The 23,289-nt window shown below is 41.6% G+C and overlaps 1 protein-coding gene across 7 annotated transcripts in view; it reads right to left on the bottom strand.

The window, feature by feature from the left end:
• Positions 1-23,289, bottom strand: part of ANKRD26 (ankyrin repeat domain containing 26) — a 125,398-nt gene that overhangs the window by 28,876 nt on the left and 73,233 nt on the right. For 6 of the 7 annotated variants that reach the window (XM_068276422.1, XM_068276417.1, XM_068276420.1 and 3 more), the window contains 8 exons: positions 22,790-22,922; positions 21,827-22,040; positions 17,171-17,354; positions 11,254-11,394; positions 7,928-8,899; positions 4,288-4,440; positions 3,991-4,166; positions 601-694 (listed from right to left, as the gene is read on the bottom strand). In XM_068276422.1, the coding sequence (XP_068132523.1) occupies positions 601-694; positions 3,991-4,166; positions 4,288-4,440; positions 7,928-8,899; positions 11,254-11,394; positions 17,171-17,354; positions 21,827-22,040; positions 22,790-22,922 (2,067 nt within the window). The remainder of the gene's footprint in view (positions 1-600; positions 695-3,990; positions 4,167-4,287; positions 4,441-7,927; positions 8,900-11,253; positions 11,395-17,170; positions 17,355-21,826; positions 22,041-22,789; positions 22,923-23,289) is intronic. The other variant, XM_068276418.1, reaches the window with a different exon arrangement.

Here is a 23,289-nt window from a genome sequence, read left to right as displayed (position 1 = left end):
CGGGCATGCAGCACAGGTATCAGCTGTGACGGAAGACAGCAGAGCGGCTCCTCAGATAACGTCGCGTATACAGGAAGTATTTCCTGTATACGCTACTATTAAATCGGAGCCGCTCTGCTGTCTTCCCATCACAGCTGATGCCTGTGCTGCATGCCCAGTGGCGAAGAGGATTAGGGGAGTGTACTTCAGTGCAGGACGGGCCGCTGACTCCAGGGGGTAAAGGAGCGGCGGCCAAGGAGGAAGAGAAGCCTTCGTCCTGACATCCAGAGGTGGAGCAAGGGAGTGACAGAGCATAGCCACGCTCTATCACTAGTACAGGAGGGAGGACAGCGCAAGCCTGGGGCGGCAAGAAAAAATAACGGGTGGGAGGGGGTGGAGCATGGAGCGTGGCCGCGGGCCAAAATGAATGTTAATTAGAAAAGCATTGGCGGGCCAAATTTTATGGCCCACGGGCCAGAGTTTGACACGTGTGCTAGAGGTATTACATACATAAAACAACTATGGCATATAGTATCACTGGGGGAAATTTCCAGTCTATGACCCTACAAGAATCTGGTATTTATTGCTGGAGCTTTAGGTTACATTTACTGAGTTACTTACAGAAATTGACTCCTGTAGTTCTTTCTGGAGTGTTTCAATTTGTATTGACTGCTGCTTTGCAGTTGCTTCAAACTTGGCATTTTCAATTTCAAGCCTGGCAGGAAGAAAAAACGACTGTTCACCAATAATTTACATGTACTGTGTTAAAACCAGTGCTGGAAACCTTTAACCCCTTCGATCCGAAAGCCCTGCGGTACGAGTGCTGAAATGTTTTCATCAATCACGCACATTACAAATGTGCTCATTTACGTACATAAAAAGGTTGATGACGCGAACAGCAGAAGTTTTCACTACGGGGAGCCACGCAGGACACAAGAGGTCAGCTGTCACTGCAGGAACTTTGAAGGAGGTGAGCCCCTTCTGCCGATACTTTATCCTTATACGGGGGGGGGGGGGGGGGGTAGAGAAACATGCGGGCATGGGGGGGGGGGGGGGTGGATACACCTATGCCATATACAGTGGTGTGAAAAACTATTTGCCCCCTTCCAGATTTTTTATTCTTTTGCATGTTTGTCACACTTAAATGTTTCTGCTCATCAACAACCGTTAACTATTAGTCAAAGATAACATAATTGAACACAAAATGCAGTTTTAAATTATGGTTTTTATTATTTAGTGAGAAAAAAAAACTCAAAACCTACACTACATGGCCCTGTGTGAAAAAGAAATTGCCCCCTGAACCTAATAACTGGTTGGGCCACCCTTAGCAGCAATAACTGCAATCAAGCGTTTGCGATAACTTGCAACGAGTCTTTTACAGCGCTCTGGAGGAATGTTGGCCCACTCATCTTTGCAGAATTGTTGTAATTCAGCTTTATTTGAGGGTTTTCTAGCATGAACCGCCTTTTTAAGGTCATGCCACAACATCTCAATAGGATTCAGGTAAGGACTTTGACTAGGCCACTCCAAAGTCTTCATTTTGTTTTTCTTCAGCCATTCAGAGGTGGATTTGCTGGTGTGTTTTGGGTCATTGTCCTGCTGCAGCACCCAAGATCGCTTCAGCTTGAGTTGACGAATAGATGGCCGGACATTCTCTTTCAGGATTTTTTGGTAGACAGTAGAATTCATGGTTCCATCTATCACAGCAAGCCTTCCAGGTCCTGAAGCAGCAAAAAAAAAACCCCAGACCATCACACTACCACCACCATATTTTACTGTTGGTATGATGTTCTTTTGCTGAAATGCTGTGTTACTTCTATGCCAGATATAACGGGACACGCACCTTCCAAAAAGTTCAACTTTTGTCTCGTAGGTGCACAAGGCATTTTCCCAAAAGTCTTGGCAATCATTGAGATGTTTTTTTTGCAAAATTGAGACGAGCCTTAATGTTCTTTTTGCTTAAAAGTGGTTTGCACCTTGGATATCTGCCATGCAGGCTGTTTTTGCCCAGTCCCTTTCTTATGGTGGAGTCGTGAACACTGACCTTAATTGAGGCAAGTGAGGCCTGCAGTTCTTTAGATGTTGTCCTGGGGTCTTTTGTGGCCTCTCGGATGAGTTTTCTCTGCGCTCTTGGGGTAACTTTGGTCGGCTGGCCACTCCTGGGAAGGTTCATCACTGTTCCATGTTTTTTCCATTTGTGGATAACTGCTCTCACTGTGGTTCACTGGAGTCCCAACGCTTTAGAAATGGCTTTATAACCTTTACCAGACTGAGAGATCTCAATTACAGTACTTTTGTTCTCATTTGTTCCTGAATTTCTTTGGATCTTGACATGAAGTCTAGCTTTTGAGGTGCTTTTGGTCTACTTCTCTGTGTCAGATAGCTCCTATTTAAGTGATTTCTTGATTGAAACAGGTGTGGCAGTAATCAGGCCTGGGGGTGACTACAGAAATTGAACTCAGGTGTGATAAACCACAGTTAAGTTATTTTTTAACAAGGGGGGCAATCATTTTTTACACAGGGCCATGTAGATTTAGAGTTTTTTTCCTCACTAAATAATAAAAACCATCATTTAAAACTGCATTTTGTGTTCAATTATGTTATCTTTTAATAATAGTTAACGGTTTTTGATGAGCAGAAACATTTAAGTGTGACAAACATGCAAAAGAATAAGAAATCAGGAAGGGGGCAAATAGTTTTTCACACCACTGTATATATATATATATTATTATTATTTTCTTTTCATTATTTCTTTCAAAATGGCAAACTGTCTTTGGCAAGACACAAAATCATCATTTATACAACAGTGCTGTGATATGTTGAGGAAAAAGGAACAAATGTTAAAAGCAAAAACTGCTAATCGACCAAGAGACATCTCTCTCTGTAGAGAGATCTGTTGGCCGCCATAAACCCCATAAAATGTTGTGGGACTCGGCCTTGTGGCAGCCCCAGTGCCCCGTGCAGTTGTACTTTACCTGCTGCCATCACCTTACTTCCTCATTTGCGCGCCAATGTAGTTGCCGGCATTATAGCAGGTGGGGCATGTGTGTGACATAACAGACGCATCAGGAGCTATATGCCGATAGTCACGTGGGGCCAGAATGCAGAAGTACGGTAGACACAGCAGCAGACACTACTGGGCGGCGTGACAGGTAACGTATAACTGCACAGGGCACATAAAACCTCATGGGGACAGTGGCTGGGTGTTTCCGGCGCGTTTGTGATTATCACATGCTGTTACCACCACGCACCTGATCAAGCATGTCGGCCTGAGATTTTACAGCATGTCCTATCATGCTGAAAGTGGTCACATCAATAATCAGGCATGCTCTTGGCAGTACAGATTTTCATTTTATTCAATTATAATTATCCAATCAAATGGTCAATCGCATGTTGAGTAATCTATGGGCACCTTTTACACAAACATTAATTCAGTCTCGGAAAGGAGATAAGCTTGCACAGAACAATAGCTGCAAACATTGTAACATCTTACTTTAGTTGATAAACATCCAAGCACACAAAAAAGCCCTTCTTCCAGCCCCTGGCTGCCATCCTGTGCCCTCGCCATGTGACCCCCGCCGGACCACGTGACCCCCGCCGTGGAGTGCACAGGAAACCGACCTGGAAGTAGACCTGGCAAGGTCGGCTTCTGCAGCGGAGGAACCCAGGAGCCACTTGAGCTGTGGTGAGGGCACAGGTCGGCAGCCAGGGGCTGGAGGAAGCCCCAGGTAAGTGGATGTGTTCTTTTCGTGCTTGGACCTTCCCTTTAAAGATGGTCAAAAAAGGTTATACTCTATTAATCCATTTGTTTACACTTTGAATACATAATAGTCACTTTTGACCCATTAAACCTAAACCCTTAAACAGACTTTTCCCTTAAATACTCCACTGAAGCAGCTTTTACACAGGTGGCAATGAACTCTTCAGAGCCAAGTCAATGTCCATTTAAAATATAATAAAAAAAAAAAACTAAGACAATGGTCCGATTTATAACTTCGTGAAATAACTTACTTTTGTATGTGTTCCTCTAGCTGTTTAACAGACTTTTCACTCCCGGCTGTGGCAGAAGAAAGCTCCTGCACTTTTTGGAATGCAGTAATCACTTCTCTCTCTTTATCATCTAATAAATTCTTTAACTGGTGGTTACGTCTTTCTGACTGGAGAAACTGCTCCTCTATATCCTGCACCTACACAAAAAATAAAATATAACTTCATTCAACATGCACCACCGAGATCATGAAAATCTTAAGCCCATAATCATTACGTATTGTTATGTAAGAAAATACAATCAAAGCACATTGTCTATACCTTAGTCCTCAACTTTTCAAGCTCTTTATGAAGGTGCTGCTTTTCCTCCTCTAGGTCATTACGATAACGTGTAATGACTTCAAGAGATGCTTCAGACATGGACAGTTTCTTCAGACCATCAGCAAGCTCCTGCTGGAGCTGTCTTATAGTACTCTGTTATCGAGAGAAAATTAATCATCAGCGTCTTGGACTATCAGAATAAACTTCAAAAGATGTGCTGCTGCACATACCATTTATAAGCAACTGTGCTCTTGCATCAATTGGAAACATTACTATGACAACCAAGCCACACATATAAAGTGTTCCCTGATGGAATTCTTGAAGCTTTATTACAAGAGAAACATCTATATAATAACAGTCACAGAAAAGCTCTGAAAATGCTAAAGCTAAGCACCGAACCTTTGTATGCTCTTAATGCCCATGTATCTATGCTTCCCAATTTTGTATGTTTTGCATGTTGTACAGTGCTATGGAGGATGTCCGCGCTATATAAATAAAAAAATAGTAATAATAATGCCATTACAAGTCTTCTTAAGATGACTGACTGCCACTATGAATTTTTATAACTTTATTAGGCGTTATGAAAGCACGCATCTAAACTCCTTCCTAAAGCTAAACAGAAACCACTTAGCTAGGCTAATGTTGATTAGTTTTAGCGCTTCTCACCTTCTGTAGCTGTTCCTTTACATAGGTCCTCACTGAGCCCAACATACCAGCAGAGGGCCACTCTTCATCTTCTGGATATGCTACTGGCCATGGGCTAGCGCATACAGACCATCCCAGTAGAACAAAGCCGCTTGTGCATGCCTTTTTTCCTCTGTGCACAAACGCTTTGTTCTACTGGGCATGCATGGACCAGTATGGATGCGATTCGCCCGGCCCAGGAGAGCGGCTAAAGAAAACATATTCAGCAAGGTTTTTTTTTTAATAGGTTTAGAGGAACCCCTTTGGCTGGAGGAAAATTTATCCCATCCAGAGGAATCCCACTACTGAGGTAAGTGTCTTTTTTCCCAGAATCCAGGGCATCAGTTAGGGTTAGGTGACAAACTAACCCAAATTAATTCTGTTCCAGAGTTGAAGTACAAGACTATTGACAACAGTGTTGCCCCTACCAGGCAGCAAAAACACACATACACCTTTACTCCACCTCTATGTATAATTTTCAAGGTCAGCTGTTCAGCTGTATGTTATCTATAGCAGTGTTTCTTAACATTTTATTGATATGTACCCCTTTTAAAACCCTGTACTCACAAAGTACCCCCTCGCATGGTAAACATTATCACACGTACCCCTTGACAAATATATATATTTAATCGTAGTACTTTATAATTGGTTCTAAACCATTTGCAAGCATTTACTATTGCTTCTAATTAGCTAAAATACTAATTTGGTGCTGTTTAAGTAAGATTTATCATTTTCTAAAACTCTAAATTTGTTATTTTTGGTCAAGTATATCAAGCCCGAGTACCCCCTAGAACCCTCAGAAGTACCCCCTGGGGTACGCGTACCACACGTTGAGAACCTTAGGTCTTCCTGCGGTCCACAAAAGATTCTGGCACTATAAAAATCACTAAGTATAACAATTAAACTGCTTTTCTACTAACAAAAGTTGGCAATTAAGTCACTAGGTTAGAAAAACATAAGATTAAAAAATATTGTAGTCACTGAACATCAAACAGATATAATGAAACACACATTTGTTTAGAATGTCCTAACAGATGGCTGTTACTATAGAAACTTGAATTGCCAGAATGTGAGAACTTATTCATTTCTAACGTCCACATGCTGCACAGCAATGAGGCCAATTAACCTAGGCATTGGTATTTTTTCAGGAGTGGTTGAGAATGCCAATGTATACTTGCGTATTAACTTCAGAGGCTTGTAGGGGTGCAGAGCAGGTAGAGTGAACAATGTTATGTAATGATACCTTATAAGGTCTGCAGAACTAGAGTTTGATATTTACTTCTCTGCTCACAAATTCTTAACCTCCCTGGCGGTAAGCCCGTGCTGAGCACGGGCTATGCCGCCGGGAGGCACCGCTCAGGCCCCGCTGGGCCGATTTGCATAATTTTTTTTTTGCTGCACGCAGCTAGCACTTTGCTAGCTGCGTGCAGTGTCCGATCGCCGCCGCTACCCGCCGATCCGCCGCTATACGCGTCGCCGCAGCTGCCCCCCCTCCCAGACCCCGTGCGCTGCCTGGCCAATCAGTGCCAGGCAGCGCCGTGGGGTGGATCGGAGTCCCCTTTGACGTCACGACGTCGGTGATGTCATCCCGCCCCGTCGCCATGGCGACGGGGGAAGCCCTCCAAGAGATCCCGTTCTTTGAACGGGATCTCTTGATCTCCGATCGCCGGCGGCGATCGGAGGGGCTGGGGGGATGCCGCCGAGCAGCGGCTATCATGTAGCGAGACCTCGTCTCGCTACATGAAAAATTTTTTATTTTTTTTTAAAAACGTATTTGCTGCCCCCTGGCGGATTTTTACAAACCGCCAGGAGGGTTAATACCGGTATGTTCAAACAGAACATATTAAAGTGGAAATAAACTTATGATACAATGAATTGTATGTGTAGTACAGCTAAGAAATAGAACATTAGTAGCAAAGAACAGAGTCTCATATTGTTTCCAGTACAGGAAGAGTTAAGAAACTTCACTTGTTATGGATGCAAAACAACTTCTCTGAGCTCTCCAACCCAACTTGGGTCGGCTGGCTACAGTGCTGCTTTTTGAAGCACTTATACAACAAAGAAACAGCGAGAGGCAGCTTCAGCTGCAGTGGAGTTCAAAGGGTCATTAGCTCTACTCTGTTTCATAGTTTAAAATACAGAGTGTAATTGTTGTAAATTTGACACATTGACACGAAAAAAAAAAAAAAAAAAAGAAAAGAAAGTAAGAATGCAGCCCAGCACCCAGCAAAATAACTAATTATATGTGCTGACAAACTGTCTCTTGTACCACTTTGAAAAGTCAGGAATTTAAACAGACACTGAAGCGAAAAAAAATAAATTATATAATGATTTTATGTGTACTACAGCTAAGAAATAAAACATTGGGAGCAGAGACATAAGGCTAATATTGTCTAATATTGTCTCCAGTACAGGAATAGTTAAGAAACTCCAGTTATCTATGCGAAAAAGCCACTGAGCTCCAGGACTTTTAAAGTCGCAGAGAGCTCTGTGTTCTGAAGCTTATTATCGCAACTGTCAATCATTGTAATTTATTTTTCTTTGCAGAGAAGAGGTTCAAAAGTTCACTTGCCTGCTCTGCAAAATCATTTAGAATGTGGAGTAGTGTGTAAACTGCAAATATTAGAAAATGATGTAATGTTATAAAAAAAAACTATATAACTGAAAATAAAAATATGAGAATATTTTCGTTGCTACTAATATTCTAGTAATTATCAGTACTACACATACAATTCATTATATCATATTTTTTTCCCGCTTCAGTGTCTCTTTGAGTGTTGTTATCTCTGTGACTTTATTACAAGATGGATTTCTTTTTTTTTTTTTTTTTTGCTATTAGCTCTATTTAAAGCTGCATTACAAGATATAATATTCAAAACTTAATATATTGAACAAGTTGCATTGTTTTAGATTAATAGAGTCAGAGAATACATTTTATTATTAGGGAAATGCCTACCTCTCGCTCGACTTTCTCAGTCTCAAGTTTATAAACTTGTTCTCTGAGCTCATTGGACTTATTGATTAAATCCTTGTTTCTCTCTTCAACTATCTGAACCTGTCTCTCTGAGTCAGCCCGCAGCTTGCTGAATATATCGCTGAATCTGTCTTGTACATCGCTGACAGCCTTCTCCTTGATAATGCCTTTATTCTGTGCATCTTCTAGCTGCTGGCGGAGCTGCATGTTCTCACTAGTAATCTGTGCCACTCTCTCCTGCAAAGTCTCTTGTTTTATAGTACTTTTATTAACCTGGTCCTTTTCAGTTTGAAGAGCCTTTTCAAGGTCTTTTATTCTGCTCTGTGCCTGTTTCACGTCTCTTTGTGAACTATCTAAAAGAACAGTTTTCTCTTGGAGAGATAAATTGGTTCTATGAAGGTCATTCTCAAGACTGTTTGACTTGGCTTCTGCTCTGCTAAGCTGCTGGGACAGGTTATTGTTGTTTTCACGCAAGTTGGAGAGATCGTGATCCTGTTTGTCTTTGGAGCGAAGCCACTCATCGCGTTCCCTTTGGAAAGTACGCTCAGAGTCTGTTTTTGAAGCTTGGTTTCTTTCAAGATCCTGCAGTGCAGAGTTCAAACGAGAACGGGCGGATTCTAGTTCAGTCTCTAGTCTTTCTTTGTTTTGCTTTTCAATCTCTAACTTGGAACACAGCATGTTCATGTCTGTCTTTAGCGCATTTAGTTGTCCATTGTACTGAATTACAGTTTGGGTCAAAGTATCCTCATTGACTTTTAGATCTTTCCGTAGGTCGTCATTTTTTTCCTTCAGTGCTTCAACTTCTTCTAGATATCTACTTTCCTCTTCTCGATAATGAGATTGTACTTGATCCAGCTCTTGTTTAAGCAGGCTGACTTCATCGTGAAGAGCTATGTTTTTCTGGGTTAGATCTTTCACCTTTTCATTGGTCTCACTTGGTTGGCTTAGGACCTGCTGATAAACACAGAATAATGTCAGGTTATATGTACAATGCACTTTAGAGTAAAGCTCAACTGCCATCTTCGTGTTTACTATTTACCTGCATCAGTGTTTTACTTCAGCTAACATCTGGAAATATGCCTGAAGAAGGGGACTAGATCCCAGAAAGCTTGCATCATTTAACTCTATCAGTTAGCCATTAAAAGGTATTATTTTTTACAAAACTTTTTTTATACCTATTGAGTAAAGCTCACTAAGCCAGATTAACAAATCCTGCCAATGCAAACAAGGATGCAATTGCTCTGTGTTTGCTCTCATAAGCTCCGTACACACCAGATGAAACTTGGCTGAGACAGCTGATACAGATTGCCTCTGCCGAGACTCCAGCATGTGTATGGCAGCCCCTAACCCCTCTCAAACGCTCGCCAAGCAATCTGTCCTGGCAGACTTATTTGGCCGAGAGCATTGTTCTCTCTGCTTACCCAGCGTGATATCCCTCCTACGCACTCAGTCGTCCCTCTGCAAACCCCCCATATAGCAACAAAACACATCACTAGCCTGAAGGCTAGTGACTCATCTGTTTGCCGCAGCCCTGCAATGTTGCCCGAGGAATCGGGTGCCAATGTTCACCAGGGGACATTGATCTTATGTGAGTAGTGGTCTTAAGGCATTTATACTCAGATACAGTTTGCCTCTAGTGCAAATTATCCCAGCAAATGGACCTGAAAAATGAGCTTTGAAATGTACCTGAAATTATATATGACACGATGACATAAACAAGTGTATAGATTATACCAATACTAATAAGAACCTGCCCCTGAGTTAACATTTCTGATCACAAGATAGTGACAAAAGGTTAAACAGTCCATTATTACTCTATCTGTGAGCTAAATGAAGTCCTGTAATTGACAGCAATCTTCAAGCCTAGATTTTTCCTAGAGTTGACTACGGATGCGTGCGAGTAGACATGGGCCAGAGTATCCCACAAGATGGTGTTACAGCAGATGGTAGCGCAATGCCAGCTGCTCTGCACAGCTAAGGTTCACCAAGCCTACAATTTTAGAGCAGGTCACCTCCATCTCAAAGACGAAAACCTAATTCCCCAAGACCCCATCTGGGTGTTGGTGAGCGTAAGATACTCCCAGCCAAGATAAAGGCCAGTTCTTTTAAAAAAGTGATCAGGCTGCTATAGGACTCTCTTCCACTTAGAAGAATAGCTGCTTCATGAAACAACCTTGAAGAGGAAGAGGGATACGACAATGGTTAGAGTGGCTTCAACCTAGAAAGTCCACCTAAGGAGCAGCAAAGCAAATAGTAATAATAATAATAAAAACAATGAGACTGTGTGTATTTTTAGGCATTACATGGTGTTTGCGTCTGGAATGAAAGAAGTCATTCATATCTTAGGTCAAGCAGTCCTGAAAGATGGCTCAGGGATAAAAAAGTGTATTACTGATTGTCCTCCCAATGCAAGTTATTAAAAAACAAGGAAGGACCACTGATTATATACAGCTTTTGCACAGAACTTTATCCGCAGTATTAGTCTACATGGCTGTTTGCACACAGCCTTATGGCCTAATAGCATTACACTAATTTAAATGTTACATTAAAGGTAACCTAAACTGAGAGGGATATGGATGTTTCCTTTTAAACAATACAATTTGCTTGGCAGTCCTGCTGAACTCTTTGGCTGCAGTAATGGCTGAATCACACACCTGAAACAAGCATGCAGCTACTCCAGTCTGACTTCAGTCAGCGCATCTGGTCTGCATGCTTGTTCGGGGGCTGTGGCTAAAAGTATTAGAGACACAGGATCAGCAGGGGAGTCAGGCAACTGGTATTATTTTAAAAGAAAAAAACCCATATCCTTCTCAGTTTAGGTTCCCTTTAACAACTTACTTCGCAATCAGTCGCTCAAGCTCTCCTTCTATTCTCATTTACAGAGTTTCCCCTTAGAACCCCCTCCTCCCAATACCATAGTGTTTGAATGGAATTTGAGAAGAGTAGGAGAGGTGGCTGTCCTTCACTCAGCCTAAAGTGGGTTAAGCTCACATTAGAAAACATATCTATTTGCTAGGTACAAGAGCATTACTGTAACACTGAACCCCCCCCCCCCCATTTTAAATATACTGTACACATAAAACTACAATCACCAGACTGACTCTCCAGTGCCATTGTAGCAGATCGTGCCTGCCGGTACTGGGGGATGAACCAGGTAATTCTAGTTACATATGCACATTAATAACAAAATAAGGGGGGGGGGGAATAAGTGTTACTCTAATACTCATGTACCTAACAATCCATACAATATTTTTTTTAAAGTGAGTTTTAAACCACTTTTAGTGAATATATTACCCTCAGCAGAATACCTCTACACTTTTAGCATGGAGTCTCCTTTTCTCTTCCTCTTCATTCCTCCTCTTTATATTGTTAAAAGCCTCTTCCTGAAGTAATCTGCTGCTGTGTTCTTGTGCATATAACCGCTGAGATTCATTCCTTTCTTCTTCAATCTGAGAAAATGATAAACAATGCATAATATTTAATGCTTCAGAGTCCTTATATGTAAAGCACAGTTTCTCATTTGTGATGGATAACACCACAAACAAATAGATCACCACCTTTGTAAAACGCTTTGTGGAAGAATCCTTGAATGCCTGACCAGCATAGTGACTGCAGTGTTCTTTATGCAGTAACTAAGCATCACCTGGATACACTGAACAATTATTAACTACTTGCTGTATATGAGGACATCTTGTGGCCAAATAGTAAAATTATGCCTAAATACATTTATTTTAATAAAAACACCCACACATACATTTAAAATAAACTCCTTCCCTCCCACACTCTCCCATAGTAACCCCCAAAGTGCATAATTTTGCATAACAAAGTATACATAAATAGTTACCTTAGGGACTAAACTTTCTTAATATGTAGGTCAAGAGGGTATATTAATGTTCATTTTTAAATTATGGGCTTGTAATTAGTGATGGATGCAAAACTGAAAAAATGCACCTTTATTTCCAACTAAAATATTGGTGCCATACATTGGCTTCAATTCATCAAAGGCTGTTCGATAACAAAATCCCAGTTGTTAAAATACCGCATTCGGTATTTTACACTTCTGCGTGCTAATTCATCAATATTTTCACATGTGCGGTAGATGTTCTTTAAGTTACCGAACTACTACGGCTTCAAAGGCTGTTTGATAACAGCAGAGCAGCTTGGAGTGTCTGTGTTGTTACAAGCTGCCCAGGCATTTACAATAGAAGGCATCCTGACATCCCTTTAGATGTAAACATTTGTTATATTTATTGTTTTTATACTGCTTCTGCTGCTCTGAATCTGTTCATCAGTCTTTCTAAACATTTTATTTAATTGCCACAACTTAGATGAACTTCCCGGAGACATTACAAATGCCATGCTTGGTGATTTCACCACTAGCAACATTGCATTATCAAACAGGGACTCAAAGGGTTACACCACCAAAGGGTGCCTGGAAAATATATTTTCTCCCATTCTCTCTGCTCACTGCCTGGGAGGTCTGAAAGCTTGTTCCACTGGAGAAGTCTGTGCGACCTATCAGTGGCACTTGCAGGAGAACAGGGGCTGTTTCTATTGGCTGCCTGCTCCTGTCAATCATGGGGACATCCACAGGAAGGCATTCAAAGCTAGTTACCGACAGAGGCGAGCTGGAGATAATCACCGAATGTGTTAGCGAATGCTGTAACTTTGATGAATTGACATTTACTGACATGTGTTGAGCACAAGTCGGTAATTTATCTCATTGCTCTGTAATTTTAGCTTTTCATGCGGTAACAGCTTTGATGAATTAACATTTTCTTAAGTGCTCTGTAAAGGCTGCTGTTTTCAGCTTTACCGAATGTGGTAATGCTTGATGAATTGAAGCCATTGTACTAGGGAAATATTTTAAACTTTGCAATAACCGGGACAAATGGGCAAATAAAATGTGTGGCTTTTATCCACAGTAGAACATTATATTTTAAAACTATAATGGCAGAAAACTGAGAAATAATGTTTTTTCACCATGTTGTTCTTATTATTACCATTAAAATGCATTTAGAATAAAATCATTCTTAGCATAATGTACCACCCAAAGAAAGCCAATCTGGTGGCGAAACAAAAAAAATATAGATAATTTTGTTGTGATTAGTAGTGATTAAGTTATTGGCAAATGAAAGGAAGGTGCGCTTACAGGTGAATATTGCTCTGGTCCTAAAGGGGAAAAACCCCTCAGTCGTCAAGTGGTTAAGTTCAGTTTGCAACATTATTGGTACACCCCTTCTCCTACCCTCCCGGCAATGTAAATGGTGCTCATTTGCCAATTTTAACAAAGAGCAAAGCTGTTCTTTGCCACCTGAGAAGTTAGCAGCTTTTAAAGGAGAGCTGTAGTGAGGCAGATAGAGGCTTCCATATTGATTTCCTTTTAACCTCCTGAGCGTTACGCCGCTCAGGAGGTGATGCAACTTTGTGCCCCCTGCTGAATAAATGTGCTGTAATACCTGCAAAACCTTCTAGCACTAGGCTAGCTAGTAAATGTGTCCTGCACCCTCCGATCCCCGCCGCTCCGCCGTTTATACATTACCCCGCCTAGATCCAGCGATCGGTGCAGCCTCCCCGGACAGCTCCGGTCTTCACTATGGGGAAGATCGCACATGACGTCGCCGACGTCATGACATCATGCGCAAACCCGATCCTCCCCATAGAGAGACCGGAGCTGTGCAGGGAGGCTGCGCGATCACTGGATCCTGGGGGGGTAATGTATAAATGGGGGGGATTGCGGGGGATCGCAGGGGAGTGGAGGGTGCAGGACACATTTATTAGCTAGTCTAGTGCTAGCAGAAGGTTTTGCAGGTATTACAGCACATTTATTCAGCGGGGGGGGGGGGGGGAGGGGTGCACTCAGGAGGAGTGTCGGGCATACTGCTAAGGAGGTTAAGCAATACCAGTTTCCTGGCTATCCTGCTGATGATCTGCCTCTAATACTTTTAGCCATAGACCCTGAACAAGCATTCAGCAGACCAGGCATTTCTGACATTTTTGTCAGATCTGTCAAGATTAGTGGCTTGTTTGTTTCTGGTGTGATTCTGCAGCCAGATAGCTCAGCAGGGCTCCCAGGTAACTGGTATTGCTTAAAAGGAAATCAATATGGTAACTTCCATATGCCTCTCACTACAGTTCTCCTTTAAAAGTGTATGCTGTTAGAGGAGGATTTAAAACATACACAATATACATGGCTCAGAAAAAAAATAAAGGGAACACTTAAACAACGCAATGTAACTCCAAGTCAATCACATTTCTGTGAAATCAAACTGTCCACGTAGGTAGCAACACTGATTAACAATCAATTGTGAATGCTGTTGTACAAATTGAATAGACTACAGGTGGAAATTACAGGCGATTAGCAAGACATCCCCAATAAAGGAGTAGTTCTGGCTGATGCTTTGGTCACTATTAAATGCTGGCGGTGCTTTCACTCTAGTGGTAGCAAGAGGCGGCGTCTACAACCTACACAAGTGGCTCAGGTAGTACAGCTCATCCAGGATGGCACATCAATGCGAGCTGTGGCAAGAAAGTTTGCTGGTAGTGTCCAGGGAATAGAGGGGTTTCCAGGAGACAGGCCAGTACATAAGGAAACGTGGGGGAGGCCGCAAGAGGGCAACAACCCAGCAGCAAGACTGCTGCCTGCACCTTTGTGCAAGGAGGACCAAGAGAAGCACTGCCAGGCCCTACAAAATGACCTCAAGCGGTCAGAAACAGACTCCATGAGGGTGGTATGAGGGCCTGATGTCCACAGGTGGGGGTTGCGCTTACAGCCCAACACTGTGCAGGACGTTTGGCATTTGCCAGAGAACACCAAGACTGGCAAATTAGTTCTTCACAGATGAAAGCAGGTTCACACTGAGCACATTTGAAAGATGTGACAGAGTCAGGAGACGCCGTGGAGAATGTTCTGCTGCCTGCAACATCCTCCAGCATGACCGGTTTGGCAGTGGGCCAGTAATGAGGTTCCTTTGGGGGGCAGCACAGCCCTCCATGTGCTCACCAAAGGTAGCCTGACTGCCATTAGGTACTGAGATGAGATCCTCAGACCCCTTGTGAGACCATATGCTGGTGCAGTTGGCAATGGGTTTCTCCCAATGCAAGACAATGCTAGACCTCATGTGGCTGGAGTGTGTCAGCAGTTCCAGCAAGACAAAGGCATTGATGCTATGGACTGGCCCACTCATTTCCCAGACCTGAATCCAACTGAGCACATCTGGGACATCATGTCTCGCGCCATCCACCAATGCCACGTTGCACCACAGACTGTCCAGGTGTTGGCGTATGCTTTAGTCCAGGTCTGGAAGAAGATCCCTCAGGAGACCATCTGCGACATCATCAGAGCATGCCCAGGCATTGTCGGGAGGTCATACAGGCATGTGGAGGCCACACACACTACTGAGCCTCATTCGGACTTGTTTTGAAAACATTACATCAAAGATGTATCAGCCTGTAGTGATTTTTTTCCACTTTAATTTTGAGTGTGACTCCAAAGCCAGACCTCCATGGGTTGATAACTTTGATTTCCATTGATAATTTTTGTGTGATTTTTTTTGTCAGCACATTCAACATTCAAATCAACAAAGTATTCAATAAGAATATTTCATTCATTCAGATCTAGGATGTCTTACTTTGTGTTCCCTTTATTTTTTTTAGCAATATTTTAAACATTGATTATGAATGTCTGTTCTCTTCACTAAAATGCAAGAAGTGATCAACATTTGTTTGGCTTGGAAAGACATTGAGCTGTAGAAAACTGTTTTCAATCACAATTATGCTGAAATCTGGAAAAAAAAAACGTGAGTGTTGCAAGGCGGTAAATCCACTGATGTATTGCAATTGATTTTTGACCAGGGAATAATAGTTAGTTTGCTTTGTAAGGTAAACATCACATGGTGTTTGCCTTGCTCAAGAAAAAGGGTAGGCATACTTATACCAGATCAATACGTACTGTACCACACAGTTCCCCAACCCTCTCCTTAAGGCCCACCAACAGTTCATGTTTTGCAGATAACCACAAACATGCACAGGTGAGGGAATTAGTATCTCAGCAGAGCTGATTAACTACCTGTGTGGATTTCCATAAAACATGCACTGTTGGTGGGCCTTGAGGACAGGGTTGGGGAACACTGCCGCACCTGATATCATTTGTCATCCTGCCAGTATCCCTCTTGATATCAAATCAGAGATCCACTGTATAGCCCTCTCCCCACCACAGCAGCTCACTATACACCTCCCCATTGGGAACCTCGCACTTGTGCTGCTCCTGTCCTCTCATTTCAGAACAAACTGCCTTTCCCAATTAATGTTCAGTTGACAAAATGATCAAATATCGATCGGGGGGACCTGCCTTTTTTTAATAGATTTGCATCAGATTCAACCTTTGTAGTGGTGCATATAACTGTCCCTGGCTGCCTGTCAAGAGTGTGTGAGTATATAGGCAGATGATGGCCAGCCCATCCCTGTGCACCACGTCTCTAGCTTAGGGAAGATTTTATATGCTGCACCACCCTGTATTCAGTGGCGTAGCTAAGGAGCTGTGGGCCCCGATGCAAGTTTTACATTGGGGCCCCTCAAGCACTCTATACATAACAATTGATACGGTGCACCAAAACCTGCCAATGGCAACTACAGTGTCAGAGGTGCAAGACGGGGATGGGGAACAGCTTGTTAATGACCACTACTATTCAAAGTATCTATAGAAGTAATTATTATGAGCACAGGACCAATAGAGAGCTAATACTTTAGTTGAGGAAGGGCCCTTCGGGGGCCCCTCTGGCCCAAGGGCCCCGATGCGGTCGCTACCTCTGCACCCCCTATTGCTACGGCCCTGCCTGTATTCATTTAATGTACAACATTGTATAATGTATGCCTTCCTAAACTGGAAGCAAACACAACTGAAAGATAATTAGTCTTGGGCAGAAGGTAGAGCTAGGTTACCCATAATGATTTTTATACTTATTGTTGTGATACTGAGGAGAATAATCTCTTTACAGATACGCTGATACTTATAGCCAACAGGTGCATATTGTTCTACAGAAAGTAAAGGAGGAACAACAGGGCAGTGAGAGAGTGTGCTGAGGCCACCCCCCCCCCCACACCCCCGGAAGGAGCAATTCAAAATTAGAAGTTATAAAAAGGTATACAAATTACAAACATCCTTCATTACATTATACTGTTTAGAATGACCCATATAGACAGAACACACCAGCAGACATGCTGTACCTGTTTCATGTTGTTCCTCAGACTCCTAATTTCAAGTTCTAGATTTCTTAAGGTTAATTCAAGTTGTTGCTTTTCTTCCATTTCTTTGCGACACTGCTCCTCCTTCCTTCTGAGCTGTTCTTTGCTCATATCCTGCAGCATTTCTGCACTTTTTCTCTTTTCTTCCTCTTGTTTAAGATTAGATCTACAAGGATGGATGGAACTTTACATTTGAAACTGATCTCCGAGTAATTATAATAATAACAAATAATAATTGGAAAAAAAATAATTAAAGCACTCAGTAAAGGATAATTAAACGTTTTAAATTACATAACCAGTAAATGTCCCTAGATCTGTTTATTACATCCTTGCACAAGTGCACACATAGGGCTTGATTCACAAAGCGGTGATAACTCAGTTATCACGCCTAAAAGACTTTAGGCGTGATAAGCCGTGCAAAGCTGAGTTATCACCGATTTTTGCTGCTCTTCGCGCGAAGCTCCCAACGCACAGGTGCACGCGCAAAGTCCCACAGGGTTCAATGGGCGCTTCGCGCGCAAGCAAAACTTTGCGCGCGGAAAATTCGCGCGAGTTTCTTCTTATCATGCCTAAAGTGAGTTTAGGCGTGATAAGGGGCTTTTTACAGGCGTGCAAACACTTTGCACCGCTTTGTGAATCAAGCCCATAGGGTGAAAGGGGTAAGTCAGCAATATTATCCACTACCCAATCAGCAGGGTAAGGGAGGGACCTGCTGCAGTCCACTGTGTTATAAAAAAAGAAAGGGGAGGGGTCACTTATTTCGATTGCTCTGTATTGCTGAGATACTTGAATTACACGATTAGTTGGATCAAATTAATAATCTTTTGGCTGGTAGAACATTTCATATAAATCCCATTTCACCTTTGAAATTAGCGGTTTTACAGGTGTTATGGAAATGAGAATAATTACTCCCATGTCCCTAATAGGCCACAGCCGGCCAGACCAAAATAATCACAGTTATGTCTGTATACTGCAGCTTATTAAATGCTGGAAATGATTTGATATTTTTCTTGGGGAAAGTGGACATACATGTTTTCATCTACAGGCTGGTACAAACATCAGATAAATGTCAGATGTGCAAATGACAATCTGACAACCATTATTAGAGATTAGTGTGAAGAAGAAAAGAACACTTAGGCAAGGATAGTGTTAAGCAAACATAGCAGAAAACTGGTTAAGGTACAGAAGGTAAGCAGATCATATTCAAAATGAGAAACCATTAACGGAAAGGTCCCTCAAGGGTCAGTACAAGGTCCAATCCTTTTCAAGCAATGTATTAATGGAACACAAGAGTAATGTTGCCATCTTTGCAGATGATACAAAATTATGCAAAACATTAAGCACACATGGGCAGACAGATGGCAGATGAAAATAAATATAGATAAATGCAAGGTCATATACTTTGGACGTGACAATGGAAGAAAATATTGGATATTTGGCTCCCCATCTTAAATTCTTGTGATTGAGCCCTGGCAACTTTGCATATAAAGCTAAGCAGTGCATGTTCATAGTTACATTTTCATTGCAACACTCATTGTAGACTGAAAAAAATACTTTTGCTACCTAACAGCAGATTATGTTCCTTAAATCCTGATCAGGTTTTCTGAATCATATATAGTCTCCACCTTGAGAGAACTGTAGTAAATTATTCCAAGTTTTCATGTGGCAGCTGCTGCTAATATTCAGGCCAGCAGCTGATAACGGTGTCACACTAGAACAAATTTGTAGCTGCATAAGTAACTATTATGGCCAGCTACAAGTCTCTGTTATAAAACATCATGTGCATCATACTCCTAGATTAGGAAAAATTGTCATTCCTAACACTTCTGTGTAAATTGGTACAAGGGAATAATATGAAGGCTATCAGCACAGGATGAATAAATTATTGTTGATATTTAAAGCAAACCTGTGAGATTTAAAAGAGGAAAAGTATCCAAGAGAGAAATGCACACCTTAGTGTATGGGTGTTGGTGCAAGATTCCCAGGCAGCATAAATCCAGTATCTGAAGGAGGAGTCTGCACAAAGACTTGCAGGAACTTAATAAAAATGTTTATTGTCCCATCACACACATGCAATTACATCTGATTGAAAGGGCCGATGATAATTTTGGGCCCTGCAAGGGCAGAATGTGTTACATGTACATGTTTTTCTGCCCTGTTCCTTGCAGTCCCCAAAACGGTTGTCGGACCTTTCAGTCAGAGACATTTTCATTAACTACTTTAGCCTTCAGGACGTAGCTCCTATGTCCAAATATGGATGCTGGATGTAGGAGCTACGCCCATAAGAAAACGGCACCGCCGGGGTTAGCAGGGCCGGAACCGCTGGGGTGCACGGCCCGCCCGTTAGCCCGCAGATCAATGAGTTGGACAGCAGTTCCCATTCATTGATCTAAGTCCCTTATAACGATCACTGGCTTCTATGAAGAAGCTGCGATTGTTCTGTTACACATCCCTTCTTCACTTCCTGTAAGTACGCTTACAGGAAGCCAAAAAAAGAAAAAATGGAAAAAAAAATTGACTGTGGCCATCTCGTGGCCAAATAGTAAAACTACATCTACATACATTTTTATTAAACTGAATAGACATTTTTACATTTAAAATTAACGGTTTACCTCACACACACAAAAATATTTAAATACAATTTTTAATTAGAAAAAAATTACAATAAATAAAAAAAAAAAAAAGCATAAATAGTTACCTAAGGGTCTGAACTTTTTTAATATGCATGTCAAGAGGTTAAATTACTAATATTTTTTTAAATTATAAGCTTGTAAATAGTGATGGACGCAAAACTGAAAAAAATGCACCTTTATTTCCCAGATAAAATATTGGCACCATACAATGTGATAGGGGCATAATTTAAATGGTGTAATAACCGGCACAAATGGGTAAATAAAATACATGGGTTTTAATTATGGTTATGGTAGCATGTATTATTTTAAAGTGGGATTGTCACCATAAAAATTTCAACAGCAACTGGTCTGAGTTTATTAACCACCTTAGCGGTAATGACGAGCTCAGCCCGTCCATTACCGCCGCAATGGATATCTCCGGCCCCTGTGGGGCGATTTTGATAAATTTTTTTAATACACGCAGCTAGCACTTTGCTAGCTGCATGTGGGGTACGATCGCCGCAGCTCCTCAGCGAATCGCCGCTAGCGGCAGCGTAAGGGAGCCCCCCACCCAGACCCCTTGCACAGCTTGGCCAATCGGTGCCAGGCTGCGCTATGGGGCTGGAACGGACACCCCCCGACGCCATGACATCAATGACGTCATCCCGATCGTTGTCATGGCGACGAGGGAAGCCAAGCAGAAAGTCCCATTTACAACGGAATTTTCTGCTTGCTGTAAAAGCCGGCGGCGATCAGACTAGATGGGCAGATGCGCCCTCTAGTGGTGAATCATGTAGCTAACTTTAAGTTAGCTACAATGATTCAGAAAAATCCACCCTGGCGATTTTAATGTAACGCCAGGGTGGTTAAGTTATAAAGATGCTAATCCTGCATTCAAAACTTTTTCTGCTGTTATGGTTTGGAGTCATCACATACTTTAGGAGCACTGGCCCTTTAGTAGTCAGTGCCAAACAGTTGCATGCTGGGGGTTCTTTTTATCTATAATATATTCCTCCTCTTCCATTTATTTCCCTGCCTAGCTGCTTATCTGAAACCTGATCCCCTGCCCACTTGTGTTTACAAGCAAGGCTGAGGTGACTCAGCGATTGGAGGAGAAAAGAAAAAAAAAATAAGGGCAGAAATGACATTTGTATTTAGCCTCAGCTGTGGGCAAAAGACATGGCCCCCACCTGGAACAGAATTCTCTTAATTTACTATATAAAATTCACTGAAATCAAAATGTGGACAGTACAATACATGTGCTATGCAAGTAGATAAAGTATTTATCTACTTATATATGTGTTTTCTTCCCTGGCATAGTATGGCTAATCCTACTGCTTGAAAGCTATAACGGTTGAAAACTGTCAAATCATGATTTTTTTAAATTTTTCTCTTAATATTCCCTTCAAAAAGCATTTAGAATAAAATATTTCTTAGCAAAATGTACCACCCAAAGAAAGCCTGATTGGTGGCGGAAAAAAACAAGCTATAGATTATTTCATTGTGATAATTAGTGATAAAGTTATTGGTGAATGAATGGGAGGTGAAAATTGCTCGGATGCATAAGGTGAAAAAACACTAAAGCCTGAAGTGGTTAAGTTCCAGCAAGTCTGTGTGAGGACTCCTCCTTCAGATATTAAAAAAGAGGAAAAGTCACATATCTACCTCGGTATAGGAAAGCCTCTGGATCCTCCAGACCCTTCCCCCACATTTATCACCGTCCCAGAGCGGGTGCGGCCACATGGTGCAAGCACAGGATGGCTTATGGAAAACCGGAGCCCATTCAGCTTCATGCTTCTGCACAAGTGCAAACCATCTGGGCTTTGGGGGGCCTTTGTGCTGTAACGTAGAGGAGGGGGACGGGGTAGCCTCTACTTCGGTAACTACCCACTTGGGGCACTTTTTTAACTAAAGGTACACTTTAAGCCTTTTGATTTGAAACTTGAATTAGTAGAGCTATCTGTAGCTAGTAATGTAATGATTTACCCTGTAGTAGTATTTAAAAAAAGTCAATCAACATACTGACCTTAAACTGCTAACATCACTGTCCCATTCTACCTTGTTGTATTCCAACAAAGACTTGAGCTCTCGGTTCTTTTCTGTCATTTGCTGCAGTTCTTTGCGTTCTTCACGTAGTTTTTTAACTTCTTGGGACAACAGGGCATGCCGTCTGTTTTCTTTTTCAATGACTCGTTCGTACTCATGAATAATATTTTGAATTTTCAACAAGTTCACAGAATCTAATCGATAAAAATTCATCTTTTATTCATCCACTAAAAAACACAAACACCTGAATAGATGTGCAGTTGATATTTCAGCAAATGCTATGCATAAATAGAAACGCTCTATAATTAGCTCTACACTCCATCCCCTATCCCATCACCACTCACATGAGGTGGTCACATCACCCCAGTGAAGATAAAGCTGACCCTGCACTGTTCCTCCCAGGGAGCAAAAGAATGTGGTGGGTGGGGTCAGGTGATGGTTCTGTGCAGAAAACATTCACACTCTTCTGGCTGCATTATACTTAGTGCATTAATCTGAGTCATTATTATTTACTATTTATATAGCTCGGTCATTTTCTGCAGTGCTTTACAGAGTATACAGTCTTGTCACTAACTAATCCCTACCATAGTCATAATAGTCTAGGGCCAATTTTAAGGGAGAAGCCAATTAGCCTTAAGTTTTTATGATGTGGGAGGAAACTGGAGTGCTTTGAGAAAACCCAAGTAGACAAGGGGAGAACATACAAACTCCGTATAGATAGTGCCTGACTGGGATTCCAACCAGGTACAGGTAGAAACTTAATGCGGCCTGTATATCAGAGAAGCATCTACAGGTTCCTGTTAGTGCCTTTTTATACTACAAGATAGACCTCACCATCTTACAGTAGTGTATATGAGACAGAAATTCAGATTCTTCTATGCAGTGCTTTACTACTACCATGTACTGTTCGGTTTGTTTGCTACAACACATTTTTTTAAATTACCTTGTCCATCAAGATTAAGCTGCTCAATCAACAGCATGGCATTTCGGAACGCTGAGGTAGGGACTTCAAAGTCTTCAGTTATTGAGTCAGATGATTGTGAAAAGTTATCCATGTCATCATCATCATCATGCACCTAGACAGCAGAAACAGATTTATTATAGAGTCCACATTTCTGTTCAGTTCCATCCCTTATTACAAATATAAAAGGTTTCACAAATGATACCAAAACTAAGCTTTTATTCATCTGTAACCATTTCATTGATAAATATATTTAAAAGTTAAGTATATTACACACGGAAAAAACCTGTATAGAGTAAACATGCATACATGCTTCACCACTAGTACATATAGTTATCACTTTCTTTGCACATTGCTTGTAAATCATACACCCTGTTATGATTTAATTAAAACGGACTTGAACTCAGAACTTCCTCTCTGCTCTAAAAGATAAGCAACAGCATATTAACCTTTAAAGAAAAACATTTCTTTGCTACAGCTGA

The sequence above is a fragment of the Hyperolius riggenbachi genome, chromosome 3 (assembly GCF_040937935.1).
Source record: "Hyperolius riggenbachi isolate aHypRig1 chromosome 3, aHypRig1.pri, whole genome shotgun sequence".
NCBI lineage: Eukaryota > Metazoa > Chordata > Amphibia > Anura > Hyperoliidae > Hyperolius > Hyperolius riggenbachi.
This window is presented reverse-complemented; position numbering and strand designations above follow the sequence as displayed.